The sequence below is a fragment of the Physeter macrocephalus genome, chromosome 15, assembly GCF_002837175.3.
Source record: "Physeter macrocephalus isolate SW-GA chromosome 15, ASM283717v5, whole genome shotgun sequence".
In the NCBI taxonomy this organism is placed as follows: domain Eukaryota; kingdom Metazoa; phylum Chordata; class Mammalia; order Artiodactyla; family Physeteridae; genus Physeter; species Physeter macrocephalus.
The window spans coordinates 38,228,158-38,252,726 of NC_041228.1; the positions used below are offsets into that span (position 1 = coordinate 38,228,158).

Consider the following 24,569-nt stretch of genomic DNA (forward strand, 5'->3'; position numbering starts at 1 on the left):
TGCTTTAATCACCTAAGGCCTTTCTTTAAAATATTGAGGAGACAAAAAAAAAAAAAAAAAATATATATATATATATATATATACATAGTGAGGACATATATTAAGGACCAGAAATTTGGTATTATAAAATGAAAAGCACTGAGGAAAGTCACCTCAAGTGCTTTAATCATATACTTTCTAAAATGCGGGTAATATTTGGCCTGATTACTTTGAGGGAAAGTAGATATTAAAAAGCATTCAAAGTATAGAGCTCATTATAAAAGTGTAAGGCATCATTAGTTTGTGTCTCTGTCTAAGCATGCATGCCTCAGAACCAACTAGGCTATTTCATTCCTCTCTACTTCTCACATTTAAGTATGTATGAGAATCGTGGAGGCTGCTCATTAACCTCAGATTCCCAGGCCCTACATCCAAAGATTTCTTCCACAGACCTGGGTGGGGCCCAGGACTCAGAATTCCAGGTGATTCTGAATCAGGTGATATGGGAGCCATACTTTGAAAAATACTGCTTTAAGATATAATTGATGTTTCACAAGCTCTATTGAAAACAACCACTTTTTTATTTAAAAGGAGCTCTTTAGGTAACAATGCATGCTGTAAAATAATAAATGTAAAATAATTCAAGCAGTGCTGAAACATACAAAGTAAAAGTAAATGTTCTCTCCTCACCACCTACTCTTCTCTCTCATCCAAGATACGTTCCAATGATTAGTTTTCCAGACTTGAATTGTCTATACATATACCAACATATATACTTGTTAAGAACGATGAAAATTTGATGTTTCTATTTTTGTTTTGCTATTAAAAATTAGTGCTGAAATAAATATCCTTATTGTCATGTCTTTGGGCAAGTGTGACTGTTCCTGTAGGATAGATTCCTAAAAGTTGACACACGATGACAGCTTACCTATTGGTCAGATTTTACCTTTTTTTGCGTGTGTGTATGTGTGTGTGTGTTGGTGAGAGACTTTCTGTGCCTAATATTTTGAATGATTCGTTACTGGATATCTGTATCAAGGTCCAACGTTCACAACAAAAAGATTTTTAATTAGACCTGTTATCACCCCAGTGAAAATTCGGCTTACAGGTTCCCACTAACACGGCCACAAAAGAGGTGAGTTTAGGGGAGCCAGAGGGGGGCGCTACCGTTCTCTGACAACTTGTACAGGCAACTTGGGTGAGTGCAGGGCAGTGCACGGAGCTGCTTCAGCCCCGGCGGAACCGACGGCGGAGGGTAGACCCGGGAGCTGCGGCACACCCCGGTCCTCCCCGAGTCTCCTCAAGAGCCCCGACTTGGGGCAGAGATGCGCTCAGCGGCGCTAAGACCGAGGTCCAGCCGCCGCCGCCGCCGCCGCCTCTTCTCACCGCCCCTCCCGCCTCACTCTCAGTCGGCTTCTCCAACTCGCGTCCGGTTCCACTTTCCTCAGTTCCTCAGTCCTCAGCTATGAGCAGCGGAACAACACAGATGGCGAGGTTTACGGCCCGCAGCCGGCAGGTGGGCAGCACCAGTCAGCTACCAAACCAATTCGAAGCACCCAGAGATACCCACATCAGCCCCTCTCCTTGCCCCGCCCCTTCCGCTTGTGATTTGCTTCCGCTTCCGGCCGCGGGGTCTCAGCCGCGGCTTGAAGAGCTTGGCATTGTGGGATTTCCTTCCTTTCTCTCTCTCCGGCCATCTTGGCGGCTGCAGTGGCTCAGTAGGCTCCTCCGTACTGAGGTTTAGGCCACGCGGGGAGTCCAGGGAGTTGCCGTTTGGAGCTTCGGATCCTAAACTTCCTGTCTTGTCCTCTGTGTTCTAGGCTGGGGCGTCCCGCGCCTAAGGCAGGAAGATGGTGGCCGCAAAGAAAACGGTGAGTGTAGCAGGCCAGGGCCGGAAGCCTATTCACGTGGAGAGATGAGTCTCGGCCGGGGCGGGCAGGTCCGAGCACAGTGGGCGCATAGCGTGCCCGCTGGCGTTGTAAGGGTCCAAAATGAACCCGAAGGACTCTCTCAGGGATTTGGGACTCTCTGCGGAGGTTTTATTAAGGGGTTCAGCTTCCAGGAAGCTGGATTCAGTTTTGAGTGGTTACAAACAAGGCCTTCAAGTCTGTGTTACATGTTTTGTAGAAAAAGTCACTGGAGTCGATCAACTCTAGGCTCCAACTGGTTATGAAAAGTGGAAAGTACGTGCTGGGGTACAAGCAGACTCTGAAAATGATTCGACACGGCAAAGCGAAACTGGTCATCCTCGCCAACAACTGCCCAGCCTTGAGGTAATTGAAAGAACCTGAGTATGTTTGTCGCCCACTGCCAATTGGTCGTGAGCGAATATCCAGGAATGTGAACTTGCAATCTGGGTAGCATAAACTGGGTATCGTGTAAAATTTTGTATTACAGAGCGATACCTGGAGAATAATTTGACGGTTGTTCATTTTTGGCTCTTGATTTTTCTCCCCCTCGTCATAGTCTCTCCTCGTATGAGGTTCTCTTTGGGAGAAATGCGTGGCAGAAAGGGTAAAAACCAGAGAAAGTCAAAGTTTGAGGGCAGCGCAGAAACATAACTTGTTTGTCCATGTGTCCTGCTTTTGGGGTCATTTTTTTTTTTTTAACTTTGAGATGCTTTAAAAGAACTTCATTTTATGAACTTGTTGTAGTGTAGAAAAGCTAATATAGAGAAGTTCAGGCTGGCCTGTGGAGCTGCAGGTTCCCAGTTCACCCAGTTTTTGCTTGCCTCACTGTTTTGAAACTGCATTTAGTGGGTATTGTAAATAAGTTAAAGAAATTTGAACCATGCAGAATATAAGCCGTGTTTTCAGTCCCTTTCCCTTGTTGGTTTTGTATGGTAATACATAACCTCACAGCATTTCATATAGTGTCTGTAGGTAATTGGCAAAGTCGGGAGAGATCTCTTCTTCCATCCCATCCCCTCCCAAACCTTTGGTCTTATTCCAAACCTTTCATGCTTACCTTCTATAGCAGTGCTTTTCAAACATGAATATGCACACAGTCACAAATGATCTGGTTTAAGTGCAATTTCTGATTTAATGGATCTGGATTGGGGCCTGAGATTATGCATTTTTAACAAGCACCTTTTGGCACTACTTGTCTGCGGATGCACACTTTGAGTGAGTAGTGGCGACAGTGTATTAGGACTCCCTTCAAATTCGTAAAACCATTCATATCTACCTACTTAGTGGACACAAAACTGCCAACTCGGGGTAAGTACAAGCATATGGCACCCCTGGTTTTATTGCACTTCACTTTATTGCGCATCGTAGATACTGCGGGGTGGGGTTTTTTTGTTTGTTTTACGAATTGAAGGTTTGTGGCAACCCTGCATTGAATAAGTCTGTAGGTTCCAGTTTTTCAGCAGCATTTGCTCACTTCATGTCTATGTCACATTTTGGTAATTCTCGAGATATTTCAGACTTTTTCTCTATTGTTATGGTGATCTGTGATATTTGATGTTACTACTGTGACTCCCAGAAGGTTCAGATGATGGGTAGCTTTTTAATTAATTTATTTATTTTTGCAATAAAGTATTTTTCAAATGTATGTACACTGGTTTGTTTTAGACGCAGTGTTGTTGCACACTTAATAGGCTACAGTGTAGGGTAAACACAACTTCTTTATGCACCGGGAAACCAAAAAATTCCTGTGACTAGTTTTATTGTAATATTTGATTTATTGCAGTGGTCTGGAATGAATATGCAGTATCTGAGGTATACCTGTAATATCACTCTCCATCTAGGTTTCAGAGCACCAGAGGGTGATAGAAATGACTTAGAAGTTGTCATGGGAATTATATAATGTAAAGTGTCTGGTGATAGTAAATGCTGAGTAAATGATAATTTTATTTTGTACTCTACTCTTTTCCACGAGCACAGGTATTTACTGGTTGTCCCCTCCCTTGTAAGGGATCCAGGGAAGGATGGTTTGTATTGAATAATGGATATGGTAATGTTTTTAAAAGTAATAACTGGCTTACTGTTTGAAGGCCTTACCAACCTTAAAACTAATAAGAGAAGTAACATTTAATCTGTGTCACTTGGTGTGGTATTTATTTACCTTCTTTTGGTTCCCAAAGGAAATCTGAAATAGAGTATTATGCCATGTTGGCCAAAACTGGTGTCCATCACTACAGTGGCAATAATATTGAATTGGGCACAGCGTGTGGAAAATACTACAGAGTATGCACACTTGCTATCATTGATCCAGGTATGCTTTTTAAATCATAAAGTAATTCTTTTCCTTTATGATGTAATACAAGTATTTCTTGCTATACCAATGTCTTTGGTTTCTACGTTCAGATGTTGAGGATTTGGATATAGCAAGGGATATCCTGTAATTTTATTTTACAGAGAATTGATAACGTCAGTACAGAATTACCTTTTTATAAATGAAATTCTCTTTACTTTGAGATCATGAGTTTCATTTCATGCAGCACCTAAGAGGTGATGACTTTAGGGCCTTGGTAAAAGGTGAAGTTGTAAAGGGACAATAATCAGGTGAAACGGTAGAAAAAAGGAATGTTTACTGGCTGCCTGAGAACAGATGGATAAAATTAAGTTGAGAAAAAGAAGGGCCTACAAAAACATGTCATGTTTTGAACTTACGAATTTTTAATTAATTCATAAAATACTGCGAATATTCTCGCTGTTCTGAATTTGTAATAATCAGGGCAGGCTAAACATTCGCTATATTAAGACCATGCATGTGTCCCCAGACCTAGTTCTTTTCCTAGGTCTGGTTTTATAAATGCTGGTGATAAACCAAGTCTGATTTACATGATGAATCTTATGTGGGAAATGTCTGTGACTCTAGGTATCCGATCAACCTTGAGAAATGGTAGCACAGCTAGTGTAATAACTTTTGAAGATAACAATTGCTAATTTGATGATTACCTGTCGACATTAAATGAATTTTAAAATTATTGTGTTTTATTTTCTAGGTGATTCTGATATCATTAGAAGCATGCCAGAACAGACTGGTGAAAAGTAAATCATGCACAATTTTTCTTTAATAAAACTGGCCAGAGCTTGTTTTAAAACTACTGTATTCATTTCAGTCATTTTTTAAAATTTCTTTTTGTTTCAGTATACCTTCCTGAAGCTAGGATTAGAGAGGATGGGGCAGCTAGATATATTGGCAAGACTTCCCAGACATCCCAGTTTCTTTCCCTGTTTTTGTAAAGGGAGCACACTGAGTTCCTTTCCTGTACTAGATTTTTGAGAGACTTACTTTTCATTATTTTCAGTCTCAGGATATTGTTATTTTATATTTACGTCAGAGGCAGCAAAGTTCCATACCTAGAATCTAACCGGAATTGCAATTTACAGTCCAAAGAATTGGTTTCTTTCAAGCTAGATGTTGCATGATTTTAGTTTATATCTGAAGTTAATCTAAGGTTGTGGGTATAATTTGGAGAGTGGCCATTATTAACTAGAGTTTTCTTACCAGTTCATTTACTCAAGTTTTCTTGATTAGGGAGTACTACTGATATGTTTCGATGGGACAGTTCTTTGTTGTGGAGGATTGTGGATACTGCTTGATATTTCTCATTCCTGGTTTTCCTTCCACGTTATTGTAACAACACCCCCAAGCGTCACCACGTTTTCACAGCATCTCTTGGTTAAGAGCCACAGTTATAAAATCTTTATATCTGGTAAGAATTCCTTGGTCAGACTACTGCTGATTTCTAATGCTGTTAGTCTGTTTCCATGGTCGTTCAAATGTTTGTCTTTTGGTTAAGGAAGTTTGTGTGATTATTACTTACTTGGTCAATTTTTTCTTTCAAATTGACCTTTCATGCTATTTGGTTTTGTTTTTTTGTTGTTGTTTGTTTGTTTTTTGGCCACCTTGGGTCTTCATTGCTGTGCACGGGCTTTCTCTAGTGTGGTGAGTGGGGGCTACTCTTCGTTGCGGTGTGCGGGCTTCTCATTGTGGTGGCTTCTCTTGTTGCAGAACATGGGCTCTAGGCGCGGGCTTAAGTAGTTGTGGCTCACAGGCTCTAGAACGCAGGCTCAGCAGTTGTGGTGCACGGGCTTAGTTACTCCGTGGCATGTGGGATCTTCCCAGACCAGGGCTCAAACCTGCGACCCCTGTATTGGCAGGCGGATTCTTAACCACTGTGCTACCAGGGAAGTGCCTTCAGGTTATTTTTGGATTATTTTCCCCCTCAAGGTTGACTAGTTCCAATTAATTTCTTAAGGTTTGGGTGGTACCCGAAGAATACAGTATTGTGACTACCAGTGTACCGTTTCTTTGTAAAGGTTCTGTTGCATGACTTTGGCTTTAGGCATTTTGGAATTATGGTTTTAGAAAAATAGTTTATGATTTCTAGGGCCTTCTAGGTAGTGTTAATATGCTGTAAGACCATTTGGATTTTACCTTTTCTTTATATGTGGCTTTTATGCACTCATCGTTTCAGCAGAAAGTTTAAAGTTCAGAGGAAAGGAGTTTAGAACTAGTAGATGGGAAACATACCTCATTCATTCTGGCCTAGGGCAACTGTGATGAAGTGCCATTAAAGTGCTGCCAGAATTGGAGAAGATAAGGTCTAAGGTGGCATTTTAAAATATATTTTTCTGATTATAATGAAAGTACAGTAAGTCCCCTGCATACGAACGAGTTTCGTTCCGAGGGCGTGTTCCTAAGTCCAATTTATTTGTAAGACCAACAAAGTTAGCCTAGGTACCCAACTAACACAATCGGCTATATAGTACTGTACTGTAATAGGTTTATAATATTTTTCACACAAATAATAAAAAAAACATTTTAAATCTTACAGTACAGTACGTTGGGAAGTACAGTAGTACAGTACAACAGCTGGCATACAGGGCATGTTTGCATCTTTGAAAGTTCACAACTTGAAGGTTCGTATGTAGTGGACTTAAAGTAATGTATTTGGCCGGGAAGCTCTCATATGCAAGGATTGCAGGAAATTCCAGTCAATTGGACTTAATCCATACTTAATGCTGAACTACCTGTTTTTAGGCCTAGAAATAGGAAGGTCCCAAAGAAGAGTTTGGATATTGTGCAGTATGTTAATTGCAATCGATATGATATGGAAGCAGGAGCAAAAGGTATACAGAGAAGAAAGAAAACTTTAGGCTGGTAGCAAATGCAGTTAGTTGGGCCTTCTAGACAATGATCATCTAGTTCATAGAAAACAGTTCTCTTTGATTTCTTGCAGTTCTTAACTTCCAGCTACCCCTTAGACTTGCACTCCTTCTGCTTTCAGTGTCATCTTGTTTCTTTCCCTCTTCCCTCTTCTTGTTGATAGTAGGTCTTAAACATCTTGTACATTTACCATTTATTATATTTACTACCTCCTATCTATTTGCTTCAAAAGATATGTAGGAGTGGGAGTCTGCCAAAGTGCTTTCCTCAGGTAAGATAAGCAAAGAATCCATTCATTTTAACATACAGTTAAAAGTATCCTTGTGTGCAGTACTCTTGGCTACTTAATAGTAAAAACATGTACTGTACTGTAATAGGTTTATAATATTTTTCACACAAATAATAAAAAAAACATTTTAAATCTTACAGTACAGTACGTTGGGAAGTACAGTAGTACAGTACAACAGCTGGCATACAGGGCATGTTTGCATCTTTGAAAGTTCACAACTTGAAGGTTCGTATGTAGTGGACTTAAAGTAATGTATTTGGCCGGGAAGCTCTCATATGCAAGGATTGCAGGAAATTCCAGTCAATTGGACTTAATCCATACTTAATGCTGAACTACCTGTTTTTAGGCCTAGAAATAGGAAGGTCCCAAAGAAGAGTTTGGATATTGTGCAGTATGTTAATTGCAATCGATATGATATGGAAGCAGGAGCAAAAGGTATACAGAGAAGAAAGAAAACTTTAGGCTGGTAGCAAATGCAGTTAGTTGGGCCTTCTAGACAATGATCATCTAGTTCATAGAAAACAGTTCTCTTTGATTTCTTGCAGTTCTTAACTTCCAGCTACCCCTTAGACTTGCACTCCTTCTGCTTTCAGTGTCATCTTGTTTCTTTCCCTCTTCCCTCTTCTTGTTGATAGTAGGTCTTAAACATCTTGTACATTTACCATTTATTATATTTACTACCTCCTATCTATTTGCTTCAAAAGATATGTAGGAGTGGGAGTCTGCCAAAGTGCTTTCCTCAGGTAAGATAAGCAAAGAATCCATTCATTTTAACATACAGTTAAAAGTATCCTTGTGTGCAGTACTCTTGGCTACTTAATAGTAAAAACATAATATCTAACGTAACATGTAAGTACTGTACGTGTTAACCCATTCAATCCTTATGACAATCCAATGAGGTAGTACTATTTTATTTTTTTATTGAACTATAGTTGATTTACAATATTGTGTTAATTTCTACTGTATAGCAAAGTGATTCAGTTAAACATATACATCTTTTTTATATTCTTTTCCATTACAGTTTATCACAGGATATTGAATATAGTTCCCTGTGCTTTACAGTAGGTCCTTGTTGTTTATCCACCCTATATATAATAGTTTGCATGTGCTAACCTCAACCTCTCACTCCATCCGTCCCCCACCCCACCCTCTCTTGGCAACCACAAGTCTGTTCTCTGTGAGTCTGTTTCATAGATAAGTTCATTTATGTCACAGTTAAGATTCCACATTTAAGTGATAACATATGGTATTTGTCTTTCTCTTTATGACTTCATTTAGTATGATAATCTCTAGGTCCATCCATGTTGCTGCAAATGGCATTTCATTCTTTTTTACAGCTGAGTAGCATTCCATTGTATATATGTACCACATCTTTATCCATTCATCTGTTGATGGACACTTAGGTTGTTTCCATGTCTTGGCTATTGTAAATAGTGCTGCTATGAACATAGGAGTACCTGTATCTCTTTGAATTATTATTATTATTATTTTGGCTGCGATGGGTCGTTGCTGCGCGCAGGCTTTCTCTAGTTGCGGTGAGCGGGGCCTACTCTGCATTGTGGTGCGCAGGCTTCTCATTGCAGTGGCTTCTCTTGTGGAGCACAGGCTCTGGGTGCACAGGCTTCAGTAGTTGTGGCTCACGGACTCTAGAGCACAGGCTCAGTAGTTGCGCACAGGCATAGTTGCTCTGTGGCATGTGGGATCTTCCCAGGCCAGGGCTCAAACCTGTGTCCCCTGCATTGGCAGGCAGACTCTTAACCACTGTGCCACCAGGGAAGTCCTGAATTATAGTTTTGTTTGAATATATGCCTAGGAGTGGGATTGCTGGATCATATGGCAACTCTTTTTTAGTTTTTTCGGGAACATCCATACTGATCTCCATAGTGGCTACACCAATTTACATTCCCACCAACAGTGTAGGAGGGTTCCCTTTTCTCCACACCCTCTCCAGCATTTGTTATTGTTATTTGTAGACTTTTTAATTGTGGCCATTCTGACCGTTGTGAGGTGGTAGGTACTTCATTGTAGTTTTCATTTGCATGTCTATAACAATCAGCAGTTTTGAGCATCTCTTCATGTGCCTGTTGGCCATCTGTATGTCTTTGGAGAAACGTCTATTTTGGTTTTCTGCCCATTTTTTGATTGGTTTTTTTTTTTATATTGAGTTGTATGAGCTGTTTGTATATTTTGGAAATTAAGCCCTTGTCAGTCATATCATTTGCAAATATTTTCCCCCAGTTCATGGATTGTCTTTTTGTTTTGTTTATGGTTTCATTTGTTTGTGCAAAAGCTTATAAGTTTGATTAGTTCTCATTTGTTTATTTTTGCTTTTATTTCTGTTGCCTTGGGAGACTGACCATTGGTACAGTTTATGTCAGAGAATATTTTGCCTAAGTTCTCTTCTAGAAGTTTTATGGTGTCATGTCTTATATTTAAGTCTTTAAGACATTTTGAGTTTATTGTAGTGTATGGTGTGAGGGTGTGTTCTAACTTCATTGATTTACATGTGGCTGTCCAACATTCCCAGCACCACTTGCTGAAGAAACTCTTTTCCCCATTGTATATTCTTGTCTCCTTTGTCAAAGATTAATCGACCATAGGTTTGTGGGTTTATTTCTGGGCTCTCTGTGCTGTTCCATTGATCCATATGTCTGCTCTTGTGCCAGTACCATCCTGTTTTGATTACCGTAGCTTTGTAGTATTGTCTAAAGTCTGGGAGGGTTATGCCTCCTGCTTTGTTCTTTTTCCTTAGGATTGCTTTGGCAATTCTGGGTCTTTTGTGGTTCCATATAAATTTTAGGATTACTTGTTCTAGTTCTGTGAAAAATGTCATGGCTAATTTGATAGGGATCACATTAAATCTGTAGATTGCGTTGGGTAGTATGGCCATTTTAACAATATTAATTCTTCCAATCCAAGAACATGGGATATCTTTCCATTTCTTTGAATCATCTTCAGTTTCTTTTATTAATGTTTTATAGTTCTCAGCATGTAAGTCTTTTCACCTCCTTGGTTAGGTTTATTCCTGAGTATTTTATTGTTTTGGATGTGATTTTTTTTTTTTTTTTTTTTTTTTTGCGGTACGCGGGCCTCTCACTGTTGTGGCCTCTCCCGTTGCGGAGCACAGGCTCCGGACGCGCAGGCTCAGCCGCCATGGCTCACGGGCCTAGCTGCTCCGCGGCACGTGGGATCTTCCTGGACTGGGGCGCGAACCCGCGTCCCCTGCATTGGCAGGCGGACTCTCAACCACTGCGCCACCAGGGAAGCCCTGGATGTGATTTTAGAAGGAACTGTTTTTTTTACTTTCCCTTTCTGATTTTTCATTGTTAGTGTAAAGAAATGCAACCAATTTCTGTATGTTTGCTGTATCCTGATACTTTGCTGAATTCGTTTATCAGTTCTAGTAGTTTTGTGGAGTTCTTAGGGTTTTCTATATATGGTATCATGTCATCTGCATATAGTGGCAGTTTTACCTGTTCCCTTCCAATGTGAATACCTTTATTTCTTTTGTTTGATTGCTGTGGCTAGGACTTCCTATACTGTGTTGGATAGAAGTGGTGAGAGTGGGTATCCTTGTCATGTTCTACATTTTAGCAGGAAGGCTTTAGCTTGTCACCATTGAGTATTATATTGGCTATGAGTTTGTCATAAATAGCTTATGTTGTGACATATTCCCTCTATATCTCTTGGTAAGAGTTTTTATCATGAATGGATGTTGAATTTTATCAAATGGTTTTTCTGTATCCGTTGAGATGATCATGTGTTTTTTGTCTTCTTTCATTGATGTGGTGTATCACATTGATTGATTTGTGTATGTTGAACCATCCTTGTGACCCTGAGATGAATCCAACTTGGTCCTTGTTTATGTGGTGTCGGATTCAGTTTGCTAATGTTTTGTTGAGAATTTTTACATCTATATTCATCAAAGATACTGGCCTGTAATTTTCTTTTTTGGTAGTGTCTTTGTCTGATTTTGGTGTCTGGGTTATGGTGGGTTCATAGAATGTCTTTGGGATTGTTCCCTCCTGTTCAGTATTTTGGAAGAAGAGTTCAAGAAGGATTGGTATAAGTTCTTTGTATGTTTGGTGGAATTCACCTGTGAAGCTATCTGGTCCTGGACTTTTGTCTGTAGGGAGTTTTGTTTGTTTGTGTGTTTGAAACAGGTTCTATTTCATGTCTAGTGATCAGTCTGTTCAATTTCTTTTTTTAAAATTAATGTTTGGTTGCATTGGGTCTTCATTGCTGTGTGCAGGCTTTCTGTAGTTGCAGTGAGCGATGGCTATTCTTCGTTGCGGTGTGTGGGCTTCTCATTGCAGTGTCTTCTCTTGTTGCAGAGCACAAGCTCTAGGTGCGTGGGCTTCAGTAGCTGTGGCTCATGGGCTCCAGAGCACAGGCTCATTAGTTGTGGCGCACGGGCTTAATTGCCCTGCGGCATGTGGGATCTTCCCGGACCAGGGCTTCGAACACGTGTCCCCCGCATTAGCAGGCAGATTCTTAACCACTGCGCCACCAGGGAAGTCCCAGTTTATTTCTTCTTGATTCAGTTATGGTGGGCTGTATGTTTCTAGAAACTTGTCTGTTTCTTCCAGGTTGTCATATTTGTTGGCATATAATTCTTCATAGTATTGTCTTAGAGTTTTTTGTATTTCAGCGGTATCGGTTGCTATTTCTCTTTTTTCGTTGCTTATTTTGTTTATTTGGGTCTTTTTTCTTGGTGAGCTTGGCCAGAGGTTTGTCAATTTTTGTTTACCCTTTCAAAAAACTAGCTCTTGTTTTTATTGATTTTTTTTTCTATTTTTAAAATGTCCTTTATTTATCACCTCTCTGATCTTTATTTCCTTCCTTCTGCCATCTTTAGGTTTTGTTTGGTCTTTTTCTAAATATTTTTAGGTGGTAGGTTAGGTTGTTTGAGATTTTTCTTGTTTTTTTAAGGAAGGCCTGTATCTCTATGAACTTCCCTCTAAGAACTGCTTTTGCTGCATCCCATACATTTTGTATGCTTGTGCTTTCATTGTCATTTGTCTCAAGGTATTTTTTAATTTCCTCTTTGATTTCATCGTTGACCCATTGGTTTTTTGTTTTTTTTTGTTTTTTTTGTTTTTTTGCGGTATGCGGGCCTCTCACTGTTGTGGCCAACCACTGCGCCACCAGGGAAGCCCGACCCATTGGTTTTTTAGTAGCGTGTTTAGTCTCCATGTAATCATTTTTTTCTCATTTCTATTTCTGTGGTTGATTTCCAGTTTCATGCCCTTGTGGTCAGAAAAGATACTCAAATAATTTCTATACTCTTAAATTTGTTGAGGCTCATTCTGTGCCCTAGTATGTGGTCAATCCTAGAGAATGTTCCAAGTGTCTTGAAAAGAATGTGTATTCTGGTTTTCTTGAATATAATGTCCTGAAAATATCAATTAAGTCTAAATGTTCTATTGTACCATTTAGGATCTCTGTTGACTTATTGATTTTCTGTCTAGAAGATCTGTCCATTGATGTGATTGGGTGTTAAAAGTCTCCTACTATTATTGTATTCCTTTCAGTTTCTCCCTTTATGTCTGTTAGTATTTGTTTTATGTATTTGGGTGCTCCTATGTTGGGTGCATTTATGTTGACAAGTGTAATATCCTCTTCTTGTGTTGATCCTTTTATCATTATATGGTGTCTTTCTTTATGGTCTTTGTTTTAAAGTCTATTTTGTCTGATATGAGCATTGTGACCCCCACTTTCTAGTCATTTCCATTTGAGTGAAATACCTTTTTGCATCCCCTTACTTTCAGTCTGTCCTAAAGTGGGTCTCTTGTAAGCAGCATATTGTAGGCTCTTGTTTTTTTTATCCAGTCTGCCACTCTGTGTTTTATGAATGGAGCATTTAGTCCATTGACATTTAAGGTAATTATTGATAGGTATGTATTTATGGCCATTTTAAACCCTGTTTCCCAGTTGATTCTCTATTTCTTCTTTGTTTCTTTTTGTTTTTCCTTTTGTGGTTTGATGAGTTCCTTTTATATTGTGCTTTTGTTTTCTTTTTTTAAAAAATTTTTTATTTTCAGCTGTGTTGGGTCTTCGTTGCTGCACACTAGCTTTCTCTAGTTGCAGCGAGTGGGGGGTACTCTTTGTTGTAGGGCATGGGCTTCTCATTGTGGTGGTTTCTCCTGTTGCGGAGCACGGGCTCTAGGAGCGTGGGCTTCAGTAGTTGTGGCACGTGGGGTCAATAGTTGTGGCTTGCGGGCTCTAGAGCACGGGCTCAGTAGTTGCGGCGCACGGGCTTAGTTGCTCCGCGGCATGTGGGATCTTCCCAGACCAGGGCTCGAATCTGTGTCCTCTGTGTTGGCAGGCGGATTCTTAACCACTGCGCCACCAGGGAAGCCCTGTTCTCTTTTTGGTTTTGTCAATCTCTTACATGTTTTTGATTTGTGGTTACCCTGTTTTTCAAGTGTGTTAACGCCTTCCTTTATGTGCTTTTAGACAATATTCATATATGCTCAAACACATTCTAAAAAAAAACTACGTTTTCTTCCTCTCCTCCACATTTCATGATTTTGAGGTCTTTTACATCTTCATGTTTGTCCTTTTGCTGTTCATTGTGGTTATCACGGCTTTGACAAAATTTTTTTTTCTTTTAATCTGTATACTGGCTTATTTTCTCTTTCCTATAGCTTCTTGCTGCTTTTCTATTTAGAGAAGACCTTTCAGTATTTCTTTTAGGATAGAGTTTCTTTTTAAGCATTAAAAATATTTATTTATTTATTTATTCGGCTGCATCAGGTCTTGGTTGCAGCATGCGAACTCTTCATTGCGGCATGTGGGATCTAGTTCCCTGACCAAAGGATCCAACTCAGCCCCCTGCATTGGGAGCGTGTAGTCTTAGCCACTGGACCACCAGGGAAGTCCCTAGGATAGGTTTAGTATTGCTGTATTCTTTTAGTTTTTGCCTGTCAGAGAAATTCTTTATCTCTCCTATTCCTAGATGATAATCTAGCTGAGTAGAGTATCCTAGGTTGCATATTTTTCCCTTTCAGGACTTAATATTCTTGCCACTTCCTTCAGGTCTGTAAGGTTTCTCCAGAGAAATCAGCAAGAGGGTTCCCTTGTAATTAACTCTTTGTTTTTCTCTTGCTGCCTTTAGAATCCTCTTTTTATTTTTAACTTTTGCTAGTTGAATTATAATATGTCTTGGTGTAGGTCTGTGGGTTCATCTTGTTTGGGACCCTCTGTACCTGGATATTTGTTTCCTTTCTAGGTTTGGGAGGTTTTCAGCCATAATTTCTTCAAATACATTTTTGATCCCCTTTTCTCTTTCTTCTCCTTCTGGAATTCCTATTATGCATAGATTGGCATGCTTTATATTATCCATAGGTCTCTTATATTGCTTGTTTTTTTTTTTTTTTTTCATTGGCTTTCTGACTGCTGTTCTGATTGGGTGATTTCTATTATTCTATCTTCTAGGTCACTTATTCGTTCTTCTGCACTATTCAGTCTGCTGTTCACTGCCTTTAGCTTTCATCTCTGCAGATGAGATGAAATTTTTTCTAATTTTTCTTGGCTCTTGAGAGTTTCTAATTCCTTTTTACAGTAATCTGCATTTCTATTGATAGCCTTTCTTAATTCCTTCAGTATTTTCATTATCTATTTTTTGAACTTGGTGTCTGTCAGACTGAAGAGATCTGTTTGTTCTTTCAGGGGGAGTTCTCTTGATATTTTAACTGGGGGTCATTCCTCTGCTTCATTTTACTTGTATTTCTCTTACTCTGAGTTTAGGAGAAACAGTTATCTACTGTGATCTTGGAGGGCTATGTAGGAGCGTCCCTGTGTAGCCTGCGTGGGTTTAATATTTTTGGTGCGAGGGCTATGTTTAGTATGGATGCCTGCCACCTCTTTCCTCAGTGTGTCCTGGCCCTTATCCCCTTGATAAGGGGGTGTGACTGGTGGTGTGGTGACTAGCGCCTGCACCGGATGTTAAGTGGGGCCTTCTTTTTGCTCTGTGGTTGTCATCACCCTGTCAGGGACAGTGTCTGCTCCCTAGTTGTTGGAGTAGAAGCCTCCAGATCCGTTTCTGAGTTGCGCTTCTGAGCTGCGGTGTGAGGTAGGTGGGATTGAAGTGCTCCCACTGGGAGAAGAGCCACTGAGTATTCCTCCGCCAGAGCTGTCTACCTGGGAGTGCGTTCTATTGTGTCACCTGTCATCCTTTTGTGTGGGCTCACAGAGTACACTGTTGGCACTGCCATCTGTCCTGCCTCAACCATAGGAGTGCTGGCAACTGGCCCTGGTACCCCTGAGGTGTTGTTTTCACAAGGCCACCAGCGCAGATCCACTGAAGTCAGGTCCCAGGACTGCAGTAGTCTCGCACCTGGGTCCTCTGTGGAAGCTACGGAGGCAGCCCAGACCTGTCCCAGCCACGGGGACACCCGTTTTCCGCTCTACGTCCCGTAGTGCTGAGTTTACAAAGCTGGCGGTGGAGGTGTAAACCTGCGTCTCACGCAGCCCTGAGGAGAGGTTTATAGCCCTACTTCCTAAGTTGCACAGCCTCCGGCACCTGATCCCGGAGGCCGCTGGAGCAGTGGCTGGTGCACAGAGGAAAGAGGCTGCCACACTGGGCCCTGCCCCTTCCTTTGTGCACCACTTAACAGTGGCGCTTTGCTTCTATGGTGGGCCTGGGCTTCTGTGTACACCTCTGCTTGCGGCCGTACCGTGTTCCAGCCCCTTCGGGCTGTCTCCACACTGCCAACCCCAATCCTCTCCCCAGGTCTGTCCTCTAAACCCGAGTTTCAGCACCTAGCCCCCACCTGTACCCACGGGCGCGCGCGTCTCAGGCTGGGGAGCACAGGGAAGTGGCACGTGGTTGTGCTCCCCTCTGAGCCACTGATTTCTCTTTCACAGCTCCTTCCCGGGGCGCAGGTCCCATCCCGCTTCCCCCGCCCCCACCCCGTCCTACACAGGTTCACGGGGACATCTTTCTTGTCCTTTCAGGTGTTTAAGGTCTGCTGCTAGTGCTTGGTAGGTATTCTATGAGAATACAGATGTAGATAGATATATATTTTTGTGTGTGTGTGGTACGCGGGCCTCTCACTGTTGTGGCCTCTCCCATTGCGGAGTACAGGCTCCGGACGCACAGGCTCAGTGGTCATGGCTCACGGGGCCAGCCGCTCCGCGGCATGTGGGATCTTCCCGGACCGGGGCACAAACCCGTGTCCCCTACATCGGCAGGCGGATTCTCAACCACTGCGCCACCAGGGAAGCCCCCTGTAGATGTATTTTTGATGTATTTGTGGAGGTGAGTTCCGTGTCCTTATACTCCGCCGTCTTGATTAGAGCCCTGAGATAGTACTGTTTGACAGATGAGGAAATCAAGGCTTGGAAAGGTCACACAAATAATGAAACTGGAAAGCAAAAACTTTCATACGTGAGATGTACACAGAGCAAAACAAGGAAAATGGAGAACTATTTCAAATTTTAGACAGTATTCAAGTTAAATATCTTAGATTGATATGTAAATTTGATGGATTCGTTGGAGGGTGTGTCTCCCACGAAGGCATTTTCCTTCCCAAGTTGGAGAAAGTTGAAACATGTATTTAATAGCTAAAGTGTGTGTGAGTGGTGGCTGTGTGTTTGTGTGCGCACAGTCTAGAGCCACTAGAGGGAGCCAGGACTCAACAGAAGACAGATTTGCGCCAGCTGGAAGCAATGCCTAAACTGTGATTACATCTCAAAAGGTAAGGCCAACCCAAATCAGCACTTCTAATGAAAACCTGTTTTCAGGATCACTCGGAGGACTCAAATATGAATATAAACTGAAGGTTTAATACTTCGAATCACAACTCTTATACCTGGAAAGAATTAGATGATTTCCAGATAGGATTGTAGCCCAGGAGATGTTCTTCTTAGTTTACCACACTGCCCTTTGGGAGGAAATTTTGATGGGAACATTTGTCTTGAAGTATTTAAACATAAGCTTATTCAAGGTGTTTTGTTTGTAAAAGCATCATTTGGCCTCAAAAATACAGTAGCTTCCATAGGATGGATGTCATTGGGGGTTGGGGGGGGTCTTCATTTCTTAAAGAAGCTGCCACTTGTATTTTCTTGATCCTATAAGTGCCTTGAACTGATAGATTTGAAGTCTCCTTTGACTTTGTCCCAATTCCCACTTCCTTGTTTTCCCAGGGACAACACTGTTGTGTATATCCTTCTGGAACATTTTTTGTACTTAAATGTACATATTTATGTATCTGAACAACTAGCAGTGTAGTTTGGTTTTTTTTTCATTTACCGAAATGGTCTGCTAAACACAGTTTGCCATTGACTTTTTAAATTCATCTTTGTTTTTTAGTTTTACCATGTATACATGCAGACAATACGTTTCTTTTAATTTTTTATTTATGTTATTTTTTCATTTATTTTTGGCTACGTTGGGTCTTTGTTGCTGCGTGTGGGCCTTCTCTGGTTGCGGTGAGCGGGGGCTACTCTTTGTTGCAGTGCGCAGGCTTCTCGTCGTGGCTTCTCTTGTTGCAGAGCACGGGCTCTAGGCATGTGGGCTTCAGTAGTTGTGGCTCGCGGGCTCTAGAGTGCAGGTTTAGTAGTTGTGGCACACGGGCTTAGTTGCTCCACAGCATGTGGGATCTTCCCGGACAGAGCTCAAACCTGTGTCCCCTGCATTGGCAGGCGGATTCTTAACCACTGTGCCACCAGGGAAGCCCAATACATTTTCTTTTAAATGTTGCATAGTATTTCTGAGGTATGCCACAATTTATCAGTTCCCCCTCTGAGGATGATTAGGTTATTTGTAATTTGTTAACTTTTATCAACTCGAGTAACATTCTTTTTCTTTTTGGACAAGAAAGTAGGATTTATTGGTGGGCATGAGTAAGGAGGGGACAGCGCCAAGGCTCTCATGAGTGCAGGGCCCGCCATTTGTCCAGAGAGCCATGATTAGCGATGTATTTCACCCCACAGGCCCCGGGATGAGCCACTTTTCTGCCACCATGTTTTCAAATTCATCCGCATTAAACTTAGTAAATCCCCACTTCTTGGAGATATGGATCTTCTGGCGGCCAGGGAACTTGAACTTGGCCCTGCGGAGGGCCTCAATCACATGCTCCTTGTTCTGCAGCTTGGTGCGGATGGACATTATGATTTGGCCAATGTGGACCCTGGCCACTGTGCCCTGGCGCTTTTCCAAAGGTACCGCGCATACCTGTCTGGAGCCTAGATTGGGGACAGCATGCCAGTCATTAATGTACACTGGAAAGGGCTGTCTCCAAGGTCCCTTAGGGCAACCCGTATAGGCAACAGGCTGTGTACACCACCGAGGAGGCTAAAATCATCAAGTTAGATACCTGTAACTGCAGTAGCTAGAGTACAGGGTAGGGCTGCATTTTCAGTTTTACTAGGTGTTGATTATACTCCATAGGCTGCCCATTTGTCTTCTCACTAGCAGTGTACAAGAGCCCCGTATTTTCACATCTTTACTAATGCTATAGTCAGACATGCTAACTTTTGCCAAACTGATTGTTTTAACCTGCATTTTCCTGATTATCAGTGAGATTCAACATTTTTTTCATATGTATTTTAGCCATTTCTCATGTATACATACCTTGCATTTAAAGTTAAACTTAGAATTTTACACAGAATACCATTCTCTGAAGTGAATTTTAATATTGTATTAAAAAATCGAACTTGTTACACAATACATATGTTCTATGACTTTATGCATACATCCATATACATATATCAAGGTAAAGTCCAATACAAAAAAAAAAAATAGCTTTCCCATGGCCAGTGTTCTACGGAAGTAAGACTGCAAACTTTATTTTGTAGTCAAATAAGATTGCAACACTAAGGCAGAACAAGGCAAAAGCAAATGTGTCCACAGTATATTACAGAATATCTTGCATAGCTTATTTGTTCTTACTTGATAATCTCATTTTAGGATTCTGAAAGATTTTTTTTCTCAATGAATTTATACAAAATAAATTTATACAATTTATTTTTTTTCTCAATGAATTTATATTCCTTTGTTCTATAGCAAACCAGCTTTCTCAGTACTACTTATGTTTTAGTTTACAACCTTACAGAATTAATGATAGCTTGAGCTTTGGGGGCTCTGAACTGTTTCACTATAATCCTTGATACAATGACGTACAAATACATGTAGCATTTTGAATCTTCATCTGTATCTCAGGCGATTTTCCAGGGCTTCCATTCTCTGTGTCATTTCTTCTAGTAAATCTCAAATTAAGGAAGAAGACTCTGAATGGCCTATATTTATTTACATTCAAATCAACTTGATTTCTCTACATAAGAATTTGTGTCCTGAAAAATCCAAGGCTTTTGGGGGTTTTTTTCCCCATTTCTGTTAAGTATTTTAAAATTTTGACTTACAAGTTTATAGTAACTCATTAGCACATGCTATCAAGACTATAAATCTGTATGGGGTTAAATACTTTTTTTTTTTTAACTTTAAAGCCAGATAGTTCAAATTTTTCTTTTTAAAAATTTTAATTCTACTCACACCCCTGTTGCTTATAAATTAATTTCCCATAGCACACCTCTTGAAGCCAAACTGATAATGTTGGGAATGAGGTGAAGAGAAGAAAACAAAAGGATTAGGCCTTGGAAAGTAAGATATGACATCAGAAGAGATGAAGAAAGATGAGTTTTCACCAATGATGATAGGACCAAAGTGTAGCAGCCTTGAAGACCTCTGACCTATGCTCTTTTATTTTTTTTTAAATTATTTTTAAGATTTTTTTTCTTTGTTTGGATGTGGACCATTTTTAAAGTCTTTATTGAATTTGTTACAATACTGCTTCTGTTTTATGTTTTGGTTTTTTGGCCGCGAGGCATGTGGGACCCTAGCTCCCTGATCAGGGATTGAACCCGCACCCCTGCATTGGAAGGGATAAGTCTTAACCACTGGACTGCCAGGGAAGTCCCAACCTATTCTCTTTTCTATATAACTTCCTTATTCTCTTGTGAAGTAAACCCTCAGAGGTGGGCTGGGAAAAGGCAGAGCAGAGGAGCATTAGAATAAACACTTGTCTTCCTTCCTGAAGCTTCTTAATACCCTCCACCTGCTCCCTCAATGGTAGAATGAGAGCCTGGATTCATCACCTATATTAGACACTGTCAGATTATTTTACTTTATGGAGCATATTTATGGTTTTCAGAGGGAATGGCTATATGCTGTTCTTTATTTTATAAACCCATTTGCACAGAAATAATTCAGAATTAAACCATTTCCCTTTAGACTAGTTGATGCATGTTGAGCTAGATATCAGGCAGCTTTAATAAGCTTACTATAATTTTAAGTTCAGAGCAGTTGGCAGGGTGTTCAGTGTATAAAAGCACTGAATCCTCATTTCTCCATTATCACAAAGCATCCCTTTTATTTGTAATAATTGTTTGTTTTGTTTTTTTTTTTGTGGTACGCGGGCCTCTCACCGCCGCGGCCTCTCCCGCTGCGGAGCACAGGCTCCGGACGCGCAGGCCCAGCGGCCATGGCTCACGGGCCCAGCCGCTCCGTGGCATGTGGGATCCTCCCAGACCGGGGCACAAACCTGTGTCCCCTGCACCAGCAGGCGGACTCTCAACCACTGCGCCACCAGGGAAGCCCCTGTAATAATTGTTTTAATGAATCATTGGATCCTGCTGTTCCCTTGGTAGAATGTTTCATCTTAGAGTGCTGATATAAAAGATCTCTGCTGCCAAACAAAAAAAATCCCACCCCAGTCCTCTAGAACCTACAGACTGACCAAATGTGGCCGCAGTGTGGCTTGGGGCCAAAGGAAGGGTTTGGAGTTTAGGTAAAAGACTTTGGAACCTCTTCATTCTACATAATTCTTTGCCTATACGCACTGTATCTTTAATGCACTTCAGATCTGGTATATAGCTTTCATGTCCTCCCAGCAGAGAAGGAGTTAAAGTCTGTTTTTTCTTTACTTTGCATACTGACTGGCTGACTGGCCTTACTGCTAAACCTCCTAGAACCAACCGCAGATATGCAGATAGCAGATACGCAGATAGCAGCTAAGTGCTTGACCTGTGCCGGAAGCTTGGCTTGCCCTTGGCTCTCAAGAACCTATCAGTCTGCTTAAGAAAAAGCCTTTCTTGGAGTTCACTGTTCATGACTTTATGGAAATGACTTCATTTGATATATACCCATATATAGAATTTTTTGAAGCTGTGATAATATTCTTTGCATTCCATACAGAAGCATAACATTAGAAAAGGATATAGCGCTGCGTTAATTTTCTTACTTCTTCATTTGCAAGGTTCTGGAACATTATAAGGTTTTCACATTTGCATTGATTGTGTTTTTCTTCCAAAGGACTTCCTAAGAAAGCAGATGGAAAGTGTTCACTTCTATAACCCACCAAACTTCCCAGACGCATAACAGTAGGACTGAATCAGCATATGAAGGAAACCATAATGAAAGAAATGTTCAACTTTTTCCATGCAGCCAGATCCAGTAAATACCAGGAAAGGGCTGTATGTGCTTCCAATGCTGGAAGTGGCCTTTATTGTGGACTGCGGGAAGACTACTCCACTTTCTTTTAGTTTATTTTTTTAGTTCTCATTTTTCTTAAGTTCTTCTCTTTCCCCCTCTCCTACTTCCTACTTCCTCCTTTCCTGTCCTCCCTTAAGCTGAGTTTGTTGGCAAATTGAGAGGCTGATAGCAAATTACCCTATAGTAATATTTTACTTGGAATTACCTGAGGATTTTGTCGAATGGAAAAGTTTTTGTGTAGACCGTGCAAGATTGTTTTCTTCAAACAGATATCTGTGTTGCACTGCAAAATTAGAACAGGAAAGTATGTCTTGGATATTTATGGTGACTGGCTCAGATTCTGTAAAGAGAAAGAAAACTGAAGTCAAACCTGTTTAACATGGTTGTGGTTATAGTACAGCCATCAACTGTCAGAGTAAGGTACTTGGTATTCCTAGAATGGGGTACATAGCTTTATTTTGGGACATACTATGGCAGAAAGACTGTCAGCAGAGAGGCTATTACCAACTATGGCTTAAAAAAGTGTAGAGTAAATGTTTCCTGTGTGATGGAACAACTTTTGTCTGTGGGGAAACCATGGTGCAGGTATCAACCAAAGATTCTAAGAATACTGCTTTTAAACAATGTACCTGTTGGCTGGTGGGCCCTCTTTGGCAGTTCCCCTGCTGGGGAATCCCGTCTTCCATCAGAGTCTTCCAGAGCTGAGAGGTAAAAGATGACCAAAAGAGTGACAGTTGTCCACATGGGCACATGTGTTCTTTAGGAAACTGGTCCCAGACCAACTGCTTACCTACCTGCCACCACCCAGGATGTTCTGGTTTGATTTGGTAACACCACCGATTCACAAAAGCACTTGGTTCCCCCGATAATCTAAGACCTTTCTAGGGCAGTTCTCTCTAGTAAGAGAAGCCTGGATCCCTTAAATGCATCTTAAGAATATCCCCCAAAATGTTAATGTCTAGAAGGTAGGGTGGGAAAAAAAGTTTGTCCAAGGATTAAGTTGCAGTGGCAGCAGCTCCATTTGAGGCGTTTCAGCTTAAATGAAAGAGCTTAGAGGCAAAACATTATCAAGTTGCATTAGAAATCTGAAAGGCCTTCCCTTCCTGGACTCTTTCATCCCAGTGCTCTTTCCTGTGGAGGAATAAGACACATCACTGACTGGGATTTTACTGGCGACTGAAGCTGGGACAGGAGTAAAAGGAAAAATGGGCAGAACTGCTATATGCAAGGACACCCGGCACAATAGTGAACTGGAGAAAAGCACAAAGGGCTCCTATACATAAGAAAATCTAAATTCAAAAGGGCAGTGTAATGTTCTGTAAACAGAAGTAGTCCATGCGAGAGGGCGTTCTTTAAATTTTCATCAATGAGCTTGGAAGGACTACCATCCCTTTCCACTCTAGTTACAGGTGTATCCCAAAATTGTCAGCTTTCCTGATTCATGTAATGGTTTTTTCTAGTTACGTGATCATCTCCATAGGGTTTTTGTGAGGATTAAGCATTTTGCCGTGTGTCAGAACACCTATCACCCTGCTCAGTACAGAGCAAGTGCTCAAGCAACGTTAGCTATTATTTTGTCTTCTCTCTCCCCTATTCCACTTTTTGTGCTTAGTGTTTCTGGGCATCACTGGCCTTGCCTGCAAGGGAGGCACTTTTTTGAGCACTTTGAAGGAATGGATTGAGAATTTCTCATTCGCATGCTGCTGTTTGCTAAGGTCTCCCCTAGACGTAAGCTATAGTACCTTCACAAATGCCTTTCCGTAGTTTATCACTTATCTCGCCCATCGTGCTGAAGTCTTCGGCATAGAAGAGATGCTCTTCTGTGGGCTCAGAGGCAATCTCTTGTAGTTCTTCCTCAATGGCTTTCCCTACCCCAACAGCATACATGGTTACACCTAAGGAACAGAGCAAATTAAGAACAGGGTAGTTACACAGACATGGAAAACAAACTTAACGGTTACCAGAGAGGAAAGAGGAGGAAGGGATAAAATAGGAGCTTGGGATTAACAGATACACACTACTATATATAAAATAGACAACAGGGTCCTACTGTATAGCACAGGGAACTGTATTCAATACCTTATGATAACCTATAATGGAAAAGACTGAAAAAGAATAATATATCTATGTGATTATATATAATATATATGTGATATAGATATAATCTGAATCACTTTGCTGTATACCTGAAACTAACACAACATTGTAAACCAACTTTACTTAAATTAAAAAAAAGAACACGGTAGTTAGGGTTGTATTCCCCGAATCTGGAAGTTGTGTGTACTGCACCCAAAGCCAGCTAGATATTAATAAGTGGTGTGATTTGAGGAGTCCATGTCAACCTCCCTTTACTTTTGCATCATTTTTATTTTGGCCTTGTGAGCAAAAGACGGATCCAAGAGAGAGGAAGGTGAGGCATGAAGGAGAGGTTGGGGAGCTAGACCACCAACCTGTTGCTCAGCTCTGGACAAGGTCATTAACAAATCTTCAACTTTTCCCTGAATTAGCCTTGTGGGTAAAGTAGAAAAGAGCACACTACCTTATGGCTTACTAAATGAGAATCTCTTCTGGGAGAATTCTAAGAAACAGGTCAGTTTATGACCTTGTAACCTGGTTTCTACTTCTCAGAGGTACAGATAGGAACTTTAAGTGACCTGTGGCCAAGTGAAGCTGTATTCTGCC

At 41.0% G+C, this 24,569-nt stretch overlaps 2 protein-coding genes and 2 non-coding genes across 10 annotated transcripts in view; 2 read left to right on the top strand and 2 right to left on the bottom strand.

Moving 5' to 3' along the window:
- Positions 1-1,651: 1,651 nt before the first annotated feature.
- Positions 1,652-5,033, top strand: RPL30 (ribosomal protein L30). The gene is made up of 4 exons (XM_007101332.4): positions 1,652-1,850; positions 2,107-2,252; positions 4,067-4,197; positions 4,931-5,033. The coding sequence occupies exons 1-4, from the start codon at positions 1,830-1,832 to the stop codon at positions 4,978-4,980; spliced, it is 348 nt and encodes a 115-aa protein (XP_007101394.1). The 5' UTR covers positions 1,652-1,829; the 3' UTR covers positions 4,981-5,033.
- LOC112062195 (small nucleolar RNA SNORA72) lies at positions 4,621-4,752 on the top strand. Its single transcript, XR_002890609.1, has one exon. It is a non-coding gene; the product is annotated as a small nucleolar RNA SNORA72 (small nucleolar RNA).
- Positions 5,034-18,504: 13,471 nt separating the features above from the next.
- The window catches only part of MATN2 (matrilin 2), a 175,881-nt gene continuing 169,816 nt past the window's right edge, over positions 18,505-24,569 (bottom strand). For 5 of the 7 annotated variants that reach the window (XM_028500794.2, XM_028500797.2, XM_028500796.2 and 2 more), the window contains 5 exons: positions 23,630-23,782; positions 22,517-22,588; positions 22,093-22,227; positions 21,615-21,713; positions 18,505-19,600 (listed from right to left, as the gene is read on the bottom strand). In XM_028500794.2, the coding sequence (XP_028356595.1) occupies positions 19,545-19,600; positions 21,615-21,713; positions 22,093-22,227; positions 22,517-22,588; positions 23,630-23,782 (515 nt within the window). In that variant the 3' untranslated portion in view covers positions 18,505-19,544. The remainder of the gene's footprint in view (positions 19,601-21,614; positions 21,714-22,092; positions 22,228-22,516; positions 22,589-23,629; positions 23,783-24,569) is intronic. The other 2 variants (XM_024115899.3, XM_028500795.2) reach the window with 1 other exon arrangement.
- LOC112062197 (small nucleolar RNA SNORA70) lies at positions 18,628-18,759 on the bottom strand. Its single transcript, XR_002890611.1, has one exon. It is a non-coding gene; the product is annotated as a small nucleolar RNA SNORA70 (small nucleolar RNA).

Excerpts from the sequence above, each read along its gene's own strand:
- RPL30 (XM_007101332.4), top strand. The coding sequence starts at position 1,830 with ATGGTGGCCGCAAAGAAAACG. Across the intron at positions 2,253-4,066 it reads AACAACTGCCCAGCCTTGAG|GAAATCTGAAATAGAGTATT; the intron begins GTAATTGAAAGA and ends TGGTTCCCAAAG. Across the intron at positions 4,198-4,930 it reads ACTTGCTATCATTGATCCAG|GTGATTCTGATATCATTAGA; the intron begins GTATGCTTTTTA and ends TTTATTTTCTAG.